Source organism: Acyrthosiphon pisum, chromosome A3 (assembly GCF_005508785.2).
Source record: "Acyrthosiphon pisum isolate AL4f chromosome A3, pea_aphid_22Mar2018_4r6ur, whole genome shotgun sequence".
NCBI lineage: Eukaryota > Metazoa > Arthropoda > Insecta > Hemiptera > Aphididae > Acyrthosiphon > Acyrthosiphon pisum.
This window is the reverse complement of record NC_042496.1, coordinates 9,667,291-9,685,636: the sequence shown is the minus strand read 5'-3', so window position 1 is coordinate 9,685,636 and position 18,346 is coordinate 9,667,291. Positions and strand designations below refer to the sequence as shown.

Genomic DNA, 18,346 nt, shown 5'->3' with positions numbered 1-18,346 from the left:
TTGTAAAATCAATACATTCATCGTTCCACTCAGAATCTAAAATCTAATAATGAAAGCACCGAAGAACTTGAAGTTGAGGGTGAAGGAAATCGTGATATTATAGGTAACTAATACAATTGCATATTTTTCCTTTTTACTTTTTTGGATTTTTGTCAGTTATCAATTATAACAATTTTAATCTAATGGTGAATTTTTTCTTTGCATATTTCTGTATATTCTTACAATTGCATATTAAAACAAAAATTTTTTATATACTTAGTTTATTTAAGTAATTAATTATTGGAAATTGTTTAATTTGTGCATTTTATATAAAAAAAAAAAAAATTGCTTGCATATTTGTTGCATAATATTTTTATGATTTTTACTGTATATTATATGACATATTTCGATACTTTTTAGTGCATAACAATCCGTTCTCTAAATATTATTATTATTTAAAAAAATTATTATTAATATTGCAATTAAATATTTTAATTTTTAGAATTTAATAAGAAATCAGATGTCAGTAATATACTAATATCTTAGATTCGAACAAAGATCAAATTAATAATCATAGACAAGGGGCCATAACTAACCTTCAAAAGCAGGCACAAAAAATGATGAAGTATTCTAATACTAAGTTCACAGAACTTCAAGTAGGAAGTAACTTCAAGTAAGAGTACCTATACCTGACGTGGATAGAGCACGTGGCTCACCCCTTAATCTTTTGGCGGTCATTGTTGTATATGAAGCTGATATGTATAAATTATGTAAGTACAATAAAAATGAATTGTTAAAATAAATTAATAATAATATTAAAATAAATTACTATGTAGGTACGGAGTATGGCATGCTAAAAAATAGGTTTACTAGAGCACAACTCGTTCCGTGTCCTGAAAATATATTGAATTATGAAAAAACAATCGCGACTGCCGGAGTAAAAGAAATTACGGTTCGTGAGGCTGCTGGATATGGAATCGCGGGATCACAAGGCTATACAAGATGTATTTGTAAAACCAAATGCAAAACTAATAGATGCGCATGTAAAAAAAATAATGTTTTATGCAATTCAAAGTGTCAAGGCACAACAAATATTGTGAAAATAAATAATTATTAATTATGTATAATTTATCTTGTATTTATAAATTTCTGACCTAATTAAAATATTTCGTTAAACATAATTATCATTATTGCCTATCAGTATTAGACATTAAATTAAGTTCCTAGTCATAGTTCTAAATGTGTTAACAAAATATTTAAATTTTACAACCTTGCCTATGTTGTCAGTTAATGCCTAGGCATTGACAATATCGACTACTAATGTTAGGAATTTATAATATTGGCTAGGCATTTACGTTATTAACTAATTTACATCATTGACGGTAACATGTATATTTCTTCCCGTGTGTAAGTATTCAAACTCCTTCTAAACGGCTGCATCTATTTTAATTAAATTTTTTTAGTGTGCTGGAATGGGTCCTTGAATGGTTTAGATTCACAATTATTGGGCTAGTTAGGCTCAACCCGGGGAGGTGCTCAAACAGGGATTTTGATATATACGATGTACATTTTTGTTTATAAATGGGTTGATAATGGTTATAGGAAAAATAATTATTAGAAATTCGTATTTATTTACTATTGGTTGCCGTTGGTTATTTAGGCAGATCAGGTACAACTCTCGTAGAAGCATGCATCAAAGGGATTTTTCACACATTGCCTACCAACGTAGTTGGATTGCCTATCAAGGTGGCTGAGTTGCACTTACTGCAGCTAGTAACACCCAAAAGGTGTTAAACAAATAACAATCACAATTTGTTGAACAGTTGTTATTTTTTACGGGTAACAAAGTGCGAGGGATCAGCTAGTATTATATAATTTAGGTTATTAAATAAGAATATCATGCTTTAATTTATTTGAATTTAATTAAAATAAAATAATTTGTTTTGAGTTACATTTTATAAAAAAAAATTAAAATAAAATTACATAATATTTAAAATTTATTTAACTGCTCGGTACCTAATAAGTGATAAGTCTGATTTTCAATAAACACATTTTTAGATTTTTGTATCTACATAATATATACATAAAACAGCTCATAGTTACTACATATTGAACCTATAGGTGTAAATAATATAATTTAGAACCATTCTGACCACCACAGTCAGATGGGGCTCATAAGCAAGTGATGGGCTGAGATTGAGCCCTACCTTGAACGCATTTTTTGGTAACATATTGTGTGAGAATTCTGAATAGGTAATATAGATTTTAATTTATGATCAACAGATACCTATGTGGGTATAATGTAGAACATAGGTATTTACACTTATTTTTTTTTATACATTTTAATTGAAGTATTTTATTATCTCTACTTAGAAGTTAAGATCAATTTAGTTTTAAGGATATAATTTTTGTATAACTGTATAAGTTTATAAAATATAAAAAATTGTCAATTGAATTGAAATTACTGAAGTCTAAAATAATACATATTATTACATTCAATATTCAGTATTCACACAATCACGCATTTATAAATTATATTTCATTACTGGCATTACTATAATAATATAGTCTATAATAGTACCATAATATTAACAATATTATCAAATTGTATAACAATTAATTATGTTACGGTCGCAGATATTATGTATTATGATTTATGATATTATGGTTATTAATTTATTATCTGAATAGTGAATATGATAAATTATCATTCAATGAAATATGTAAATAAAATATTATTGTTTATGTTTATATGATAACACCGATAACGCTATCAGGTATGAAGAAATATAAGATAACGTAGGCAATACACCAATCTGCTGTAGCCAGAGCCCAACGTCAATAATGTAGCATTGAGTATTAGAAGACGTTACAATAACGATTAATGAATAACGATGATGAAACTTCAACTTGAAATAATGCCAGCTTCTAGTGTTGTTTGTTTATTAAATGTATCCTCCTCACTTCTGTCGGATGTTTGGACGTAATACGTAAAGACCTACAGCGTGAACCGTGAAACATTTATGCATGTATTTGTAAAACCAGTGTGTTGAAGCATAACCATGACGCACCCGTCAAGAGAATTTCCACCACCAGATTATTGTTCAGAGACCACTGCGAACAAGGTATGTCCATTATAAATTATCTATGTACAATTTTATTAAGTCTTAGATGAAAAAATGGGTGAGCAGAATGTGCATCACACACAAGCCCTGCGCTAGGACTTTATTATGAAAAGGGCCTCCCAAGCACTTGATAAGTATGAATATAATATTTATTTAAAATGAAAAAATATTTTAATTATTGTAATATTAAGCCATCCCTTTAATCCACCGTGGATTTCTTTATACTAAATGGTAAAAGTACCTATAGATCTTTTATATTTTTAAATAATATTTTTGTGGAGAATATGCTTTTTTTACAAAAATCTATGTTGATTTCTTCAAAAATTGATAGTGGACTTGAAGGTCGAGAAGAAATCAAAAAAAAAATAAAAATATTAGCTCTTTAAATTTAGGTATATTACCGAAATAAAAATATATTATAAACCTGTATGCGTATAAATTTTATTGTTTGAATTTCATTAAACTATTATTGACAGTATAATAAACAATATTCGTTATAATTTTTGATGAATTTAAATTTAATAAATTATTACTTATTTTCTATTAGTTACCTTTCTCTACTCAATATATTTATTTTTTAATTTTTATTTGTTGATAAATGATGCATAATACTATAATAGGTTACATACATACATGACTGGTATAGGTACCTAATATAAGTTATAACAATAATGAATAGTTAAATAATAGATAGAAACTGACAAATGTTAAAATTATAAAACATTTCTTTAATATAAAAATTGCAGTAAAAGAAATACATAGGTACCTAAATAATAATGATGTACCTAGTATAATTTAAATTATAATGCATGATACAACAACAACAACTCATTGAAATCTACATTTATTGGTTATTCGGTGTTATTTATTTTTAAATTATTTTTTTAGAAATTTCTTTCTTAAATTTATGTAAAAGTTATATAAGTACTCAATGTCTTAATGATTAATTTTGTTTGCCATTTAAATTCTGAGGTCTTATATAATGAATATACCTTAATAGTTAATACTTTTTTAAGTCTTACAAATTAATTAATCTTAATTGGTAGAATATTACTTGTAACTATTGAGTCGAAGATGAATCTTCTAAAACCAAAACAATATTTTAATGTATGATTGTAAAATTTAAATTTATGAAAAAGGAAAAGAGAAAATCAATTAAATTTATTAGTAAAAACTTTGAAAATATTATGTTTGTGAATTGTGGTAGGTACCTAAGTAATCTTATAAATACAATGTTTTCAAATAAGTTTGAAATACAAATTCTATTTTTTAATTTATAATATTTTCAATATTTTAGTTTTAAAACCAGTTATCAGTATTTTAAAATTGTTAATTTTTTGTACATATTAAAAATCTTAAAAATAGTGGTTTTCTAGTGATTTCCAGTGGTTTTCAAAAATTCCAGGAAAAACAAAACAAATAAATAGAAAAAAATGGGTATTTTTATGTACAATCGGTTTTCGACAAAATCGATTTTGGTATTTTGTGTAACTCTAAAAAATTTGTAGATACATGACATTTTCACTGATTATTTATAATAGTATTTTACCTACAGCATAAAATTTTCAAAATATTTAAACTTATTTCGAGCTGCTTACGGACAAATTGTTTTAGTTTTTATTCTACAAATTTAAATAAAATTTTATTCGTTGAGCCAAAAAGCTTGAAAATTTAATATAAGACTCCTATTTCTTAAAATATTGTTACTACGGCAGTTGAAAAATATTAAAAATACATAGTTACAATTTTTTATTAGGTATAAGTATAATCATTTGTTCAAATATTGACAAATGACGTAAGAATCACGAATATTTGCAAATTATTTTGAGTTAGAAGTTCATAAGATTTTTCTTTTTAAGTCTAAGATTTAAAATTGAATACAAGATTCCTCATAAGTTTGTCTATCTTTAACAAAAAACAAATGTCTACTGGAAAGTCAAATTAAATTTTGATGAACGTTTGAATTTTTACAACATCGCATTCACTTGATTTCTCATGTAGCGATTTTATTATTTTGTTGTGATTCAAAAACGAACAATCGTAGACAACTTGTAGAATTTTACACCACATATGTTTATTTTATCATTTTCTATACTTGATAAAACTAATAATATTATGACTCGTATATCAAATTGTTTACGGACATTTTAAATTAAAAATTGTTTTTTTTTCTATCAGTCAGTCTATGATATATTACTAAGTATGTATGATGATATTATTGTTAATAAAGTAATTTTTATACAACCTATTTACGTGGAACCTTGTTTTAAATTTTCATTCCTTAGCTATAAAAGTTTAAAATTTTATAAATTATTAACTACAAAATAATTATTAAATTTTAAATTTGATATATTTTGTCAAAATTCGAACATTGAATGCTTATAAAAAGAAATTGTGCCTATGTATTTTTAATATTTTTCAACTGCTATTATAACAATATATCAGAAGCCTTGTATTAAACTTTCACGTTTTTTGGCCCAACAAAAAATATCCATTTTGCGTAAAAATTCCTATTTTTCCATAATATTTTTATGTTGATTTTCCTGGCATTTTTGAAAACTTTTTTACCCCCTAAATGCTCAAACTAGATTCGCTTTCCCATCGAACAAGATACCGTTGAAGAAACTCGAAGCAGTTTTACTGCCCCAAACCATGATGACACAAAAACAATAAAATAAAAAAACACACATTGTAAAATCAATATATCATCGCTCCGCTCAGAATCTAAAATTGAAATTTGAAAAAAAAAACTAAAAATGTAAATTTGAAATTGTCGGTAAACAGTTCAAAACAAGTCTCAATATTTTGAAAATATTAGGTAAGTATAGAAATTGATAAATAAACATATGATGTACATTTCAAGAGTCTACGATTATCCGTTTTTGAATTACAACGAAATAAGAAAATCGCTACATGAGAAATCGAGTGAATATCCAAACTTGTAAAAATTGGAAGTTCAAACGCTCATAAAAATTTAATTTGATTTTATTATGGATATTTTTTTTTTAAGGTAGACAAATTTATGAGGATTCTTATCTAAGATTTTAGGATTCACATTTTCGTGAATTTTTGGTAAAAAGTTTAAAACAGCTAATTTGTAAATTTGGGTTTTAGAAAAATGTTGATTGATGAATAAAAAACATTTATTTAAGTCATATAGCTTTTTTTTTTATAGTTTTTTGAAATCTCATTAGTCATTACTTTTCTTAGGTTTAAGTTGATACAGTCCTTAAAAAAACCGTTTAAAATCAAAAAATATGAACTTATTTTAAATGTATTATATGAGAATTTTTAAAAAAGTACTTGTTTACGTTTTTTTTTTTTTTAAATAATTTCTATCAAATTTATGAGTTACTTCAAAAGAGTTGTATATTTAAAAAAATCATAAAACAAATGAACCACTTGACTAAGATAGATGTTTTTACAATCAAAAGTTTTCTAAAAACCAGATTTACAAATTGACTATATTTAAATCGGATTTAAATTTTTTTTTCAGTATTTAAAAATAAACATAAAAAAAATGTTATATTATACGTCTAGCGCACAAATCAATAAATTATTGAAAAAAAAAATAAAAAAATTTTGATCAGAACACAAGTTATTTAATTTGTTAGATCTTCCAGTAACATCCTGTGTAGTTGTCTCATAGATAATAAAATACGTATTGCCGTATTGGTGCATAATAAATTATCGGAAATCTGTGTCAAGTTCATATTTTCTTATACTGACCGAGTGTTTTTTATTTTTTTTTTCTTGGATTCATGGATAATAATAATTGTAATAACTAATAAGTATCTAAATTATCATGTTCTGTATAATTTTGTTTGACCTACCGGCTACCTCGATGGACAAACTCGATGGTCGTATTATTAATTTGGCAAATACTAAATAATATATTATTCATTGGTAGGTTACCTACACTATAATTTATTGGATTTTGAAATCAAAGGGTGTAATATGTACTTACATGATTTGCTAATAATAACCGTTTATTATAAATTATAAGCTGTAACCATTATAATTTCTCAACATCAATTAAAAAATATCGTTTAATATGCCTACTTGGTAACAAATTTATCAATGTATTTTATTTATTTGTTAAATATGTAAACATATATATTTATGTTAGAATTACTCTGTAATTCTTGTTTAAAATTATATCTCTTCTGGTAAAGAATTTCGTATGTTAAACGAATTCTATTAGGATTATTTAAAAAAAGTCTAAATTAAAATTTTAAATATTTTTAATTCACTTATTATTTTAAATTCTGATCGATGAATGCATTGGGTTTACAATGATGTTTTTTTGTCTGCTGACATAATGTATACCTTCACATTTTATATTAAAAACTATTACGGAGGTGGTCTAGTTGGTACACTGCAGAGAGAAAATAAAAAAAAAATTTTGATAATTTTCAAAATAATCAATAAAAAATTAAATTAAGGAATACGGGAATTTTTACATTAAAACAGTTTACATTTTACTAACGATGCAAACATACTTTGTTATTATTCAAAAATATTTTAATAGTCAAATTTAAAACATGATATTATATTCAATAAAATATTAAAAAATATTTAGTCTAACTTTAAGCTATTTATAGGTATTTAAAATTTTTGATTTTTTTTTTAAAATTATTGATAAAATTCTTTAGGCTTAGTCAAAAAGTCTTACCTGTTTTTTATATTTCTTTATAAACCTAATTAATACTTGATGTCAATCTCGTTAATTATAAAACCATTGTAAAGCTAATACAAATAATATTATTCAAATATATAATTCTCCTATAATGGTAATAAAATTTAAATTATTGTTTTTAGACCAAGCAACCTTGATACCATTGACTCTTTTGCTTAATAAAAATCAATAAAATATACCTCAGAAATTGTATGTTATTTAAAATTTTTGTTTTCAATCCCTATATATCTTTTGTCTTAATTTTTTTTAGTTAGTTAATCATTTGTAGGGAATTCAGTTTATTAATTACCATTCTTAATCAATCTAAATTTTAATACTATTTTTGGAATATTAACGTAAATAATACGTATATAGTTATAAGTGTTATAATAGAAATACGATGATTGAGATTGTTTATCGCCATACGCTGCGTGAATCTAAGTAAAAAAGTCCAAGAAAAAATGTCCGTGGTAAAATTGACCAAAAGTCTTTAGCAGACTTGGTTAGAATCAGGAATATGATAAATATACAGATGAAATAGATTATTATACTTATACCTAACTATAAGTGATGAGGGGAGTATCCATAATCATTGACTATTATAATTGTTATGCCTTCGTCAAAAGGTTTTTAACATGTAAAAAAACCATCTTTAAAAACCGTTTAAAACGCTTGTTGTTTTTTTTCAAAACTGATGCTACTAGATGCTCTATGTTTTTTCGGGTTGCTAAATATAGCTATAGGTAGTAGTTACTTACTTTTTTCTTAGCTGCGTTACATGCGGAACAAATCATTGATATTCATTTTTCGATTCGTATAATGATGATAACCTTTATTGAGTTTTTATTCAAATGTCTAAATTATATTCAAAAATATAAATCATCACTTACACAACACACGTGTAGTATAACGCAGGCTTCGTCAAGCGATATACATTTTTCGAGGTAAATGTGAATCGTATTTTAGTTTTGCTGAGCAATATAGGTATTACTTTTTAACGGTGGTAAAGATCGCACACTTGAGTACACAAACCATGAAGCTTACCTAAATATTAAATTTCAACTAACAATAATTGCTTGTACATATTACCTTTATATAAATGTATATATTTCATTGTTTAGTACTATAGTATTTGCGTATGAGCGACTGCGTGTAGTTACATTTTGTCAATTTTCTGACTATGTAAACAAAAACACCGGTGGAAATTAAAAAAGACCAATTTGCTACATACCTATATACTAGTGTATGTCCATATTATACTAGCATATGCACATACACAAGTAGATATCAATAGAATTATATATGTTTATAGGTATATTATATATTTTTTTTTTAATATTTTTATTTTGTATACTGAACACACCTTTAAACTGTCTTTGGTCATAGGTAGTACCGCAGTTTAATAGTGAACAGCCATTCGCGCGGACTGTTTATCATCGTTACTTAAAATATGAACATCGCGCAACAAAAATCCTTTTATTTTTCATTTTTCGTATTTCCACCTAATAAATGAATCAAAAGCTTAGTTTCATTTAATTATTTTACTGCAGTGCAAGTGTTTATTTTATAAGGAAAAGTATCAACATTATTGTGTATTTGTGTTTGGAGGATTTTTGGATATTATTATGTTTTAAAATGCAGGGTGAGTTCTTATACATTTTATATTAAAATATAAATGCAATGTTACACGAAAAACATAATTTAACCATTATTTTTTGTTTCATATTTGCACTTAAATGTATGATAAACTGTTAAATTGTATCTTGGATTTTCTGCTATTTATTTTTTTTAAATTGAAAATAAAAGCAGGTGAAGTTAAGAGGCAGCTTACATATAATTTAAAATTAAAATTAAATTTATCTACTGGAATTCCATAAATATTGTTGTAAAATATATAATATTGTTAATTCATATGTGCATTGTTCAATCCATGCAGTCATTGGGTATTTCATGGTGGTAAATACAATTTTATGTAATTTTATGTATTATACACATGTTTTCAGATAAAATCTCTTTTATATAAGTTATTTCTTTAAAATTAAAATATAATACTGTTCTTAAAGTGAAACTACTAATATTAGATAAATTATATTGTTTTATGTGATTTTAGTTTTTAGATCTTGAATTTTATAACGTTTTAATTTTGTTGAGTTGGGTGTGTTGGGAAATTTAGATAAAAGTTGTCAAACTTAAACCGATTCAATTTCCAGAATCGAAAGAAGGTACATATATTCATTACATTGTAATGTTTGTAAAAGTTTCATTTGGCCATATATATTATTTTAGTCACATCTGTATTCCATAGATAAATCGATAAACAATTGTTCTTTAAATTAAAAACTTTGAATTATATCCAATGCGAATTCATATATATCATTCAAAAATATTATAGTGTCCACTGTCCACACTCCACTTATATTAATTTTCTGCTTTCATTAATAGTGTAAATGTGTAATTTTAAATTGATTAGATAAAGTTTAAGATAGGCGTTGTCGTGTTGAATAAATATTTTGTATATATAGTCTATTAAGTGTAGTAGGACTTTCAAAATGTCTTAAATTTTGTATCTCAATATATTGTTTGTCTTATTTAACAATTATACACTGCCATTGTGTTTGTTTACCTCAGTTTACTTTTTGTCATTTAATAACTATAATAATTTAAAAACTGGTTAAGTAAATATTGAGTGCTTATTATTAATATTATAATTAATATTAAAATGCTAATTAACTGTTATGATATTTTACATTTAATCTCTTCCAGAGCGGATGATTTTAATTTGTTTTTGTGTAATTATTATTATTTTGTTATATGTATAAATAATTAATCAACTATAATTATTATAGTTATTTTAATTCAAAACTAAAATGTTAATTCTAAATTGTCCAAGGGATATGTATAAGTTTTACAAAGTTGCAAGATGGTTTCTTTTAATATAATATACTACCCACCCATATATTTGTTCTGAATACTTTTTTATTTTTAGGGAATTTTAGTTTTATTAAATGACATCTGTCTTAGTCCATCAAAGTTCTGTTTACCTTAATTTATAATTTCAGTTGGTCAACTGTGATGACGTTAATTTTGTTTGTTTATCTATTAGTATTATTAAAACATTATTGTTTATTTATTTATTTTACAATACGGGACAAACCCTTAAGTACATGAATATAATAGTAATAATTTGATTTATGGAAACGGGGCTCAATTTTAGAGTGAGAATGAACGGTCAGTATTAGCGATGCGCATACAACGGATGATCAGTGAGTTAAGACAGTAGTTTGAGGAAGAGAAAGGTATATGGAATGGAACAGATGATCGTGTACGGCGGGAGAGGACATGAAATGAGACACAGGATAGTGATTCTGGACTGTCAATTTTAGAGGAAAGAAGATTAGATAAAAATGATAAGTTAGCTGAATGACGACCATCAGTGAGGCTTTCTAAGGAAAAAAGCCGTTGGATTGGTTTGTAATCGTGAGGTGGACAGGATATGTTTAATAAAATACTCTAATACTCTAATCTATTTGCTAATCCTTTTAATAGTTGTGCATACAAACTTTATAGTATTTAGGAGAATCTACCTGGTACCTATATATTATATTCTTTCATATACAGAAAAAGCTATATAATGTGAACACATTTTACGTTATCTAAGTCTGCTAATTTTTTTTTACTTAAATCAACATGATTACAAGGTAGGTAACTGACCATAGTGAAATATAATACATTGTGCATCGTTGACACAGTTAAGAAGATGATAGATAACACCTGCGTTAAATATATAAAATTTACATTTCTACACAAATTATATAATATAAAAAAAAAAAATATGTCACAAATCTTTTAGTTGTCTTAAAGAAACTAAATGATTTTTAAATTACCTAAGCCTACTATTTTAAATTTAATTCCCCAATTAAATAGATTGTAAATAAATGTTAAAGATATCTGAAAATTAAACATATTAAAAATTTATTATTCTATTTAGTTAACTTTGTTATTGTCCATATTGAAATAAAAGTACATTTTTTTGGAGACAATTTAAATATTTGACAGTTCCCCTGAATTATTCATGTTAATAATAAATGTTACTTATGTAATGAAATTGTAATATTTGAAAGTATAACTATTATATTTATACTATACAAGTATTCATGATCAATGCTATTAGTTATCAGTTATCACTAATCAAATATATTATCACCATGTATTTTAAAACCAATGATATTACCCACAAATTATAAAATTATGTTTTTTAAACTTTTTTAAAGATACTAAAGGAACTGTAGAACTGTTCTTGATATGGTCATAGTCAAATCAATTTTCTATTGAGGGTCTTTGATTTTGTTTCCACAATAGAAATAATAAATATTTTCTGGTAATTGCATAGACCTTATACTTAGTATAAGGTCTATGGGTAATTGACATATTATCATTCATAATACCTTTTGGAGCAGTAAAATGTTTCTATTTTAAACTTTGAAGGTGGTTACTCTATCAGTAGAAATATATTATAAATTGGATCTATTTATTTTTTATAGTTGGTACTTACTTTAGTAAAATATTAATCTGTAATCTATAAAAATTATGTAAAAACGAATTTTGATACAAAAACAGTTGATAAAATTGATTTTGTTCTTTCAAAAATAAATAACTGTGGAATCTTGAAAATCACCAAAAGTTTATATCAGCACTTTCTAGGTATCACATAATTTAAAAAATATTTTCTCTTTTTATGCTTTTTTAAGACTTGATATAATATAGGTAAGTATAAACATTATCTCAAATTAAATTAATATTAGTTAGATATACAATTACAACTCAGAATAATAATGCTAATCTACAGGGAACTGCTCTACAGGCTGTATCGAAGATAGCATACTCTAATTGAGTGTGGTTACCTCATCACTAAGTAGGTCTCTTTAAATTTGTATTTAATAATAAATTATTGTATACGATAAACGATTCTGAGCCTACAGAGAGTGTGTCAACATCTATTTCTAAGAATATTTTATAATATATTTAGTTGTGAGGAACCTTATTGTATTAGATTTCTAATCTTTTTGAAACTGAAAAAAAGTTAATAGTTTCAAATGTATATAAACAGCTCAAGAAGAGCAAAAATATTAAAAAAATTATATTAAGTCTGAAAAATTTTAATTTTATTAACATTTTGTGATTATATCTAGTATATATGAACAGTTATTTGTTTTTGGACTATAACAAAAAGAGAAACGATATCAATTTATTCCATAACTGCGGGCGTTAAATAAATTCCTTTTCCAAAATACTGGAAAGTTTTATTTTTGTCTCTTAGTGAGAAACAAAAACCACACTCAATATTGAAGATTGAGTCTACAGATTTTGCTACAAAAAGTGTCATTGTCTATTGGACACAAAAAACACACATGCTTGTAAAACTAATATCATTGGCACTCCTCAGAATCTAAAATACAAAACTAAATTCTTACTATTTCTGAATTTATAGCTTATACCAAAGTTATATTGCTGCACCCACTGGTGGGCATACAAGTATACAACTATTATTAGTGATTTACTGCGGTTGGTAAAAACCATGGTGTGTCCACTCCCAAAACATTTGTCCATTGTGTTTATGACAAATCGATTTTATCGCATAGAAATAAATATTTGCAATTGAATCTGCCAAAATTGCAAAAACGTCACATTCCAAGCAGTGGCGTATCCAGGGGGGCACAGGGGCCATGCCCCCCTTGTTGACCGTATTTACTAGATTTTGTTTTAAAGATTTATATTTGTTCTATACATGAACACACACTACAATAATATGTCTTATACCAAAGAATATTCTGTGGTTATACCAGTAATCACTATTACTTTTTGGAAGTAGGTACTAGGTAGTGTATATGGTAAAATTTTAGATAGTGCGTGACCACCCCTAAAAAAATTCTGGATACGCCACTCATTCCAAGTAATTTTCTTCATATAAATGGAATAGGTACTTTTCTGTTATCCCTACTACCACTCGATGCCGCGACTACTCTATTCTGTTATCTCTACTACTATAGTACTATTCCGATAGTTCAGTATTTTCATACATAATACACATGAATTGCTATTTATATAATAATATATTATATTAGTATAACGTTTATTATCAGTTATCACAGTAGTGTAGTGTTATAATATAAACCATAAAATCATCGAGATATTAAATATATATATTTATATATAAATTAAAAAGCTGGACAAGTGGGTACCACTCTGCTGTATAGTAGTTGTCAAGTATGTCATTGTAATGCATATGTGTTATATTTGAATTCAATGATAAATCATTGGATACGTAATACGATCTGAGCGAGACAGTGCGTTAGACTAGACCTAGCTTAGTAGTACCGAACACGTATGGCTACTGGGTAAATACCCCATAACTTTTGCAAGTGGTAGGTGGGTGACCGCTTAGTGCTTTAAGGTCTTATTGAGTTTGATAAATTACCACTAAATACACAATATCGTTAAAATTATATATTCAAATGCTCATAAAAAAGGTCTATGTACGTATAAAATTAGAAACTGTATTGGGGAGGTATTTTAAATTTTTATATTTATATCCATGTCTATGATTTATTATCGGTTTTATCTAAATCAGCATCGGCGAGGTAGTCGAGATAACAGAATTGAGACTCGCGGTAGTAGGGATAACAGAAAAGTACCATGGAATAAACGGAATAATAATAAAAAAAAACATTTAAACTTTGTTAAAATTGAATTAACATTTTAGCTAGTTCAGACTTGGCAGAGAAAACAAACGAAATAATAATATGTTCTTTCATTCTAGTATATTATGTAAAATACTGGGCTGTGTTTATAGGTATTGTGTATTTATGTTTTCTTGTTGAGGAAAATGTGTTGGTATATTTCCAAATAATGTCGTAGTAAAATAACAGTTATTACCTATTAGTTATAGTTTTATAGACCAGATGGCAAATGTACATTTTTTATAACTAGGGTTCTAAAATTTCATGAAATTTATTTTTGTGAAATATTTCATTTTAATGAAAAATTAAATAAAATATATTATTTTTAAATTGTAGTAAGAAATACAGTTAATTTTTACTTAGTAAGGTAGATATTTATTGCCTTTGTGTATAAGTATAATATACCTATGGCTATATGGCTATACAATATGAATCTTAATGTATGCTACTCGCTAGCACAAACACACACAAGTCACAAATACTGAAATACCCAATGGCCAATGGTGTTATTGAATATGCGGTAGCGGTATTTCTATTTCCGTTATTGGCGAAGAAAATGTAGATATTATCATGATTTTATTTATACAATATTCTATGTTTATTTATACTTCATTAGCTGATATTGTCATATGGATGATAAATATGAAATCAGTGTGACCATATAATTATGATTTTATTATGGACATACCAAAAAACACAACATTTTGAAAAAAAAAATTTTCAATATTTCAAGGAGGGTGAAAGTTTCAATTTTGAAATATTTCAAAGTGAAAATTTCATGTGAAATATTTCATACTCATAACCCTATATATAACACATAAACATAGTTTGCTGTGTCTGAAATAGTTGATTTCTAGTATAGAAAAATAGATAATTGATGTATTTATAGAGTGTATCTAATAATAGATTAAAAGTAAAATTTAATTTAACTAAATATAAAAATAATATCTTAAAAGTTAGTATGTTGGTAATGTTTATATATATTACCAATTTACGTGGAATCTCGTCTTAAATTTTCAATCTTTAAAAAAAATTGAAAATTGAAATTATCCGTAAACAGCTCAAAAGAAGTCAAAATATTATCAAAATTTTATCAAGTGTAGTAATTGATAAAATAAACATGATATGAATTTTATGGTGTATAGAAAATGAGAATATAAACGTTCAGTGAAATTTTCATGTATCTACAGTTATTTGTTTTTGAATTACACCAAAAACCAAAAATCGATTTTTGGTTAAATTATACAATCATGTATTTATTTATGACATACAATCAGATTGTTTTATTTTTTATACTGTCAAAATTTTTGGTCAAGATTGTGATTTTGACACTTTTTTTTAATTTTTATATTAGTTGTTAAAAATGTAGTTTTATTTGTATTTGTAATAATATTTTATATCTGAGTTATTTTTATCTCTTCAAAAAAAGAATGAAGGAAACATACGTTGAATAATAAGTTATTCACAGCTCATTTTTTAACAGTTTTTTAGATTCTGAGCGGAGCGATGAATGTTTTGATTTACAATGTGTTTTTTTTTGTTTTTTTTTTTGTGTCATCACGGTTTGGGGCAGTAAAACTGCTTCGAATTTCTTCAACAGTATCTTGTTCGATTGGGGAACGAATCTAGTTTGATCATTCAGGAGGTAAAGTAGTTTTCAAAAGTGCCGGGAAAAAAACATAAAAATTATGAAAAAATAGGAATTTTTACGCAAAATCGGTATTTTACAAAATTGATTTTGGTTTTTGGTGTAACTCTAAAAAAAATGAACGTATATATATATACCGATTTATGTATGCATAAAATGTTCACTGGTTGTTTATATTTTCATTTTATATACACTATAAAATTTTCAAAATATTTTGATTTGTTTAGGGACCATTTTTAGTTTCTTATTTTTTTTTTTATTAGTTAACCCGCGGCAACTTAGGCCATTGGGTGGTTTTTAAACTGTGGGGAGGGAATGGTAGGTGTAAACACGTGTGTGTAGTTTCGACAGATTTTCAAGTGGGCACCCGTAGGTGGGTGGGGGATGGTGGCTCTTGTTCACAACACAACGTGACTTACTAAGTTCAAAACTTGACAAAAAATGATAAAATCACGAAAATTATCAAATTATTTTGAGTTGAGGATTCATAAAGATTTTTCTTTTTAAATCTAACATTTTAAAATGTAATACAAGATTCTTCAGAAGTACCACCCGAATAAAATTTAATAAATATTTTGTAGTTAAAAATGTATAAAATTTTCAACTTTTATAGCTAAGGATTAAAAATTTTAAATAAGGTTCCACGTAAATAGGTTATATATAAATTACATTAATTACAATAATATCATCAAATACACTTAGTAAGATCCTAGGCTGACTGGCTGTATTCGCACAGAATCGTTTTTCTTATACAATCATATTATGTCATTGAATTTCAATTTAATATCATCCATTACAGTGACCTACTTGTAACCTACTTTACCTAATGTACAGCAGAGCGATACCCACTTTCCCACCTTTTTTTTTTATTATTATTAGAACAAAAACATGTATACAGCCCAGGGGCGTGTTTACGGGGGCGGATATGGGGACAAATCCGCCCCCATGGCTCTTTAAATACATGTCTATTATTATATTATAATTATTTCATCATAATCTGTAAGCTAAAATTCTTGTCATCCGCCCTCTACAAAAAATAATAAATACGCCACTGATACAACCTGTAATATAATTTATACATTAGGTTATATGGGTTGTACAAGTATACATAGGGTTGCCAGATTTTGATATTATCAATCCGGGACATCATATTGTTAACTTTTTTTTTTGCTTATATGAGAATAAGTATGTATATCCTTTTTTTTATTTCTATATTTATTAGTCAATACATTTTTTTTTACATTAACTGCTTACTATTATTATAACTTATTACTAATATTGATACTTTTTGATTGAATGAATTTCGAAAAAAAGAGGATACAAACAATAATATATATATTATGATTTATGAATAATCATTTTTAACTTATTTTACAAATTATTTATTTATTTCCCTGCATGTATAGACTATTGTAAAATCAATATTTTAGTTTATATATTTTGAAATAAGAACAACCAGTAGGTACAACATTATATCACCGGAAACCATATTATCTATAAAGAAGAAGTCTAGTATAGTTTAGTTTTCTCTTAGCTGCTATTGACCAGGGCAAACTTAATGACCGGCCGCGACACTCCGGGATAAATGCAACCCTAAGTATACTGGACTGGTCGGCATGATAGAAGGGGGAGGGGGGGTCCCTGGGCCAATTTTGTTTAAGACAGAGTTGTGGGTTATCAGGAAGTGTAGAGAATAGATTTGAAATAAGGCAATTTAAATGGTTGAATGTAGTTTTGTGAAATAGTTTATAATAGTGGGAGGATAGTGAATGAATGATTGGGGTTTTGAGGTCAGAGTGGAGTGAATAGTTATAATTGGAAATGTCATGATTTTCATATTAAACTTGAATACTCAATAATGAATTAATTACATCATAAAATTAGTTATGGATATAATTCATTTATCCCTAGAATTATTAATATTGAGTATTATAATATGAGCAAAAGCAATGCCTTCCTTTGTAACAATTGCAATAGAATTATAATTATATTTGCTCTTCGAATCAAATAACAGTACATTATAAAACTTTATATTTAAGAAAAAAGTTGTAATTAAACATACATTAGTCATTACACACATAGTTATTGTATAAATGTGCTACTATAATGAAATTTGATTTTTTTTTAAAACTTATGAAATTGAGCTAATGTTAATGAATTTTATGTGGTAATGTATAAT

At 26.0% G+C, this 18,346-nt stretch overlaps 1 protein-coding gene across 4 annotated transcripts in view; it reads left to right on the top strand.

Moving 5' to 3' along the window:
- Nucleotides 1–2,969: 2,969 nt before the first annotated feature.
- Nucleotides 2,970–18,346, top strand: part of LOC100164481 (inositol-trisphosphate 3-kinase homolog) — an 87,357-nt gene continuing 71,980 nt past the window's right edge. Inside the window, exon 1 of one of the 4 annotated variants that reach the window (XM_008183747.3) lies at nucleotides 2,970–3,104. Coding sequence is in view for 2 of the 4 variants with exons in the window: in XM_008183749.3 (XP_008181971.1) it covers nucleotides 3,042–3,104 (63 nt within the window). In the remaining 2 variants the exon portion in view is untranslated. Of the gene's footprint in view, nucleotides 3,105–3,194; nucleotides 3,239–9,181; nucleotides 9,425–18,346 lie in introns of those variants that run through there. The other 3 variants (XM_008183749.3, XM_016803571.2, XM_008183748.3) reach the window with 3 other exon arrangements.